General features: G+C 52.5%; 1 protein-coding gene across 1 annotated transcript in view; it reads right to left on the bottom strand.

The window, feature by feature from the left end:
- Positions 1-3,837, bottom strand: part of ODAD1 (outer dynein arm docking complex subunit 1) — a 27,333-nt gene that overhangs the window by 12,317 nt on the left and 11,179 nt on the right. Inside the window, exons 4-5 of the mRNA XM_045292646.1 lie at positions 1,250-1,372; positions 949-1,062 (exon numbers count right to left, since the gene is read on the bottom strand). Coding sequence (XP_045148581.1) covers positions 949-1,062; positions 1,250-1,372 — 237 coding nt within the window. The remainder of the gene's footprint in view (positions 1-948; positions 1,063-1,249; positions 1,373-3,837) is intronic.

The raw sequence follows: 3,837 nt of genomic DNA, 5'->3' as shown, positions 1-3,837 counted from the left end.
TCAAGTAGAAAGAAAATGCTTTGAAAGCAAGGATAGCAACCTATGTACAAAAGTGCTTCATACAATGGATGTATAGATTGTTCTTTTTTTTTAGATTGTTCTAGAACCGTGAGAGCCCCCACTAAAATGATTTTTTTTTAATTTTTTAAGTTAAACCATGAATAAGGAAGACTGCAGAGGAATCGATGTCTTTGAATTATGCCATCGGTGAAGAATACTGAAAGTACCACGCACTGTCAGGAGAGCCAACTGTTGGAAGTAGCAGCGTGAGCACGCCCCTTAGAGGTGAGGATGGTGAGCCTTCGTCTCACATCCTTTGGACATGCTATCAGGAGAGAGCAGTCCCCGGGGAAGGACGGCTTGCTTGTGAAGCAGAGGGTTGGTGACAAAGGGGAAGACCCTGGAAGAGATGAATGGAGATCGTGGCTGTAGCCATGGGCTCCGACACGGCCCCAATGGGAAGGGAGGTGCAGGATGGGCAGTGTTTCGTTCTGTGGTTGTGCGTGGACTCGCTAGGATGGGAACCACTCAGCGGCGCCTAGCACCAGCAGCTTTTCTGTGCTCGAAATGATTCAAAACAGAAGCAGAAAATGAAGCTGGGGGAGAGGCAGGGAGGATGGCACAGAGGAAGGGGAAACAGGAGACAAAGAGAGAGGGAAGGAGGTAGAAAGGGCAGAAACGGGCTTCTTCCATGCACACCAGAGGTCACTGAAGTGCCCTAGCAGGGACACCGTCTTGCCGGCTAGCTGTTGGCCTTGGGTGACAAGAGTCTAAGGGCCCTCTCTGTTCTCTGCAAATCCCAGTAGAGATCAGATGGTCGAAGGAGTCCAGACATATTTTCTGAGTCTCTATCCTGGAAGCGTTTGGCTCAGGGCCTTCGGGACTCTGGGAGGCAGAGTAGGAAAGAGAGCGGGGAGGGCGGGATGGTCCCCAGGGTGCTCGGCCGACCTTATGCAGCTTGCGATCCATGTTCAGATAGCGGTTCCTCTCGATCCGAAGCAGGTCCAGCTCCTCCCGCAGCGTCGCGTTCCGCATCAGCTGGGTGTCAAAGCGGCAGGTGACCTGAGGAGGCAGCAGCCCACTTGAGGCCTGGCTCTTCCTTGTTCAGCAGGAATGGGGGGGTGTCCCCTGAGCAGCAGCCCCCCTCCCCCCGACACACACACCCAGCCATCAGTCTTCTCATTGGCGGGCCCATCCGGCCCATCCAGACCCGTGAGGTCCTGGAAAGAACTGAGCGTCTGGCCCTCACCCTGTCCAGCTGGTCTTCCAGGATCTTGATACGCCTCCGGACCTTGACCTTCTGGACCATGATGAGGGCAGGGGCCTTGGCGCTCTTCTGACGGGTCCCGAGCCGTTTCTCCCACTCCCGGATCTGCAAGGCAGAGAGTGGAGCCTCTTGGCTGGCCTAGATCAGGGGAGGTTGGATGACCCGGGTTTGTTTGGTTTTGTTTTGGGGGGCGGGGGGGCAGTGGCTGAGAGAGGCTGACGCCTGCCTCATTATGACAGAAACTCCACGGTAACATTTGGCCCTGCCAGCCGTAGCCCAATTCCAGAAATCACAGAGATAGGCCTAGAAATGGGCTTGTGTCCCAGGCTGAGCCAATCAAATCCTGTCCTGAGATTTTTGGATTTTGGAAAGAAACACGTGGCCCAATAGAATCTCTGCCTGGTTTTTTGTTTGTTTGTTTGTTTGTTTTTCGGGGTGGGTGTGGAAATGCATGGACCAATGGAATTCTTTCCTGTTCTTTGGGGGGTAGATGCATGGGCCAATGGAGTCTTTTGCTGGCTTTGGGGGACAGGGGGACAGGGGCAGAAAGCATGGACCAGTGAAATCCTTTCCCAATGTTTTGGAAGAAAACACAAAGGCAAGTTGAATTCCTACCTGGTATTGGGTGTGTTTGTTTGCAGGGGGGGTGGGGGGAAGGGGGCCTGCATGGGCCAACTGAATTATTTCCAAATAGCAAGGGGAAATGGGCAAGTGTAATTCTTCCTGGTATTTCCAGGAAAATGCATGTGCCAGTGGAATCCTCTCCTAGTGTTTTCAGGGGGAATGCACGGGCCAATGGGATCCTTTCCTGGTATTTGTGGAGGCAGTGCACGGGCCAATGGGATCCTTTCCCGGTGGCTGAAGGGAAACCACATTGGCTAGGAGGATGACACTCCAGAACTGCCTCTCTCGTAGTCTCCACACCTGGAGGATCCTGAGAGATTAAGGCCAATCCACAGGAGAGAGCCTCGCTGCTACTTACAGTTCCTGGGTCTGGTTGTGCTGAAAGGAGCCAGCTGCCAACCCATCCTTCTCATCAACATAGTCGCCCTTACTCTGCTGCCCCATGCCAACTAGGAGATTCTCAAGGACTGAGATCTTGTCACTTCTGGTCCCTGCTACGAGCATGGGAAATGGTGCCCTGACACGTGTGAACTGGGTGAGGTCTGATGAATAAGGGAATCGCTCAACAGGGTGCTTCCCACTGAGCCCTGGTGGCACTGTGGATTGGGCATCAGGCTGCTAACCACAAGGTTGGAGATTCAAAACCCACACGCCATGCTGCCAGATAGAGGAAGACTGTCTGCTCCCATTCCCATAGAAACGTAGTCTCAGAAACTACATGGAGGTTGGTTATGAGTCAGAACGGACTCAGGGGTAGTGGGGTTTGCTCTCAATGTGTGTGTGTGTGTTCCCAACATATGTGCCAAGGCACCTCATAGGGACCCTGTAGGACTGGGGAGAACTGCCCCTGTGGGTTTCCAAGACTATAACTCTTTACGAGAGTAGAAAGCCTCATCTTTCTCCCGAGGAGCGGCTGGTGGTTTCGAACTGCTGACCTTGAAGTTAGCAGCCCAACGTGTAACCTGCATCACTGTTCAAAGGGGTGTTATGGGTTGAATTATGACCCCCTAAAAAAGTAGGTGCAGCAATCCTAACCCCCCATTCCTGTAGATAAAGGAGCCCTGGGGTGGTACAATGGTTTAATTGCTCGACTAGCTGCTAACCAGAAGGCTGGCAGTTCAAGTCCACCCAGGGACTCCTCCAGAGACAATCCCTGGCGATCTGCTGCCTGGGAAACCCCATGGGGAAGTTCTGCTCTGTCAGCCAAAACTGTCTCACTAGCTGTGAGAGTATATGCAGACAAATTCTTTATTCTCATAATTAAGAAGTCTGGCAGGCCAGGGTTCTGGGTGGAGGGAGGCCTTCACACTTGTGAGTTAGAGATGAGTCCCAATCCCACTCTCATAAGTATTATTAATCCCCACAATAGCCTCCCATCACAGTGCTGCCTCAAAGTGACCTCTTACAAGCACATGGCTGATTGCTCTCTGGCCAGCAGCATGATCTGTAGGAGCAGACACGTTGCTACTGTTCTCCCTGCTCAGGGGACGGTCATGGCCCCTCACCTGCCCCCAACACTGGTGTTAGGGCACTCCTCCAATGAATTCAGGGACATCTGGGGTTAGGGTGCAGCCCACTTTGTTATGTATGTGGTGACCTGTAATTAGGGGGATTGCATGCCCCCGGAGTATATAAGGTGATATGAGAATACAATCTCTCTCTCTGCTTGGACCTGGTTCCTGAAGCCATGACGGAGGTGAGCACCCCCAAACTTTTGTCTGTCTCTTCATTTCTTCCCTTTAATCAAGACACAACCATCCCTTAGGACCCATCCGAAGGTGGGGCTGGATCTCACAACTAGCAAACAGCAGCGTCTGCTATTCTAAGGTCATCCCAATCGAGGAGGGAGTTATGTTTAGGGGAGCATATCCTACGTGTAGCCACAAATAAACAAACCCACTTCTTCTGCCCTCCGTCCAATTCCAGGTGGGAGCAGCCCCCTATGA

This window comes from Echinops telfairi, unplaced genomic scaffold, assembly GCF_000313985.2.
Source record: "Echinops telfairi isolate 266 unplaced genomic scaffold, ASM31398v2 ScPeMD7_655;HRSCAF=1070, whole genome shotgun sequence".
Classification (NCBI taxonomy): Eukaryota; Metazoa; Chordata; class Mammalia; order Afrosoricida; family Tenrecidae; genus Echinops; species Echinops telfairi.
The sequence above is the reverse complement of the archived record's forward strand: the minus strand, read 5'-3'. Positions and strand labels throughout refer to the sequence as shown.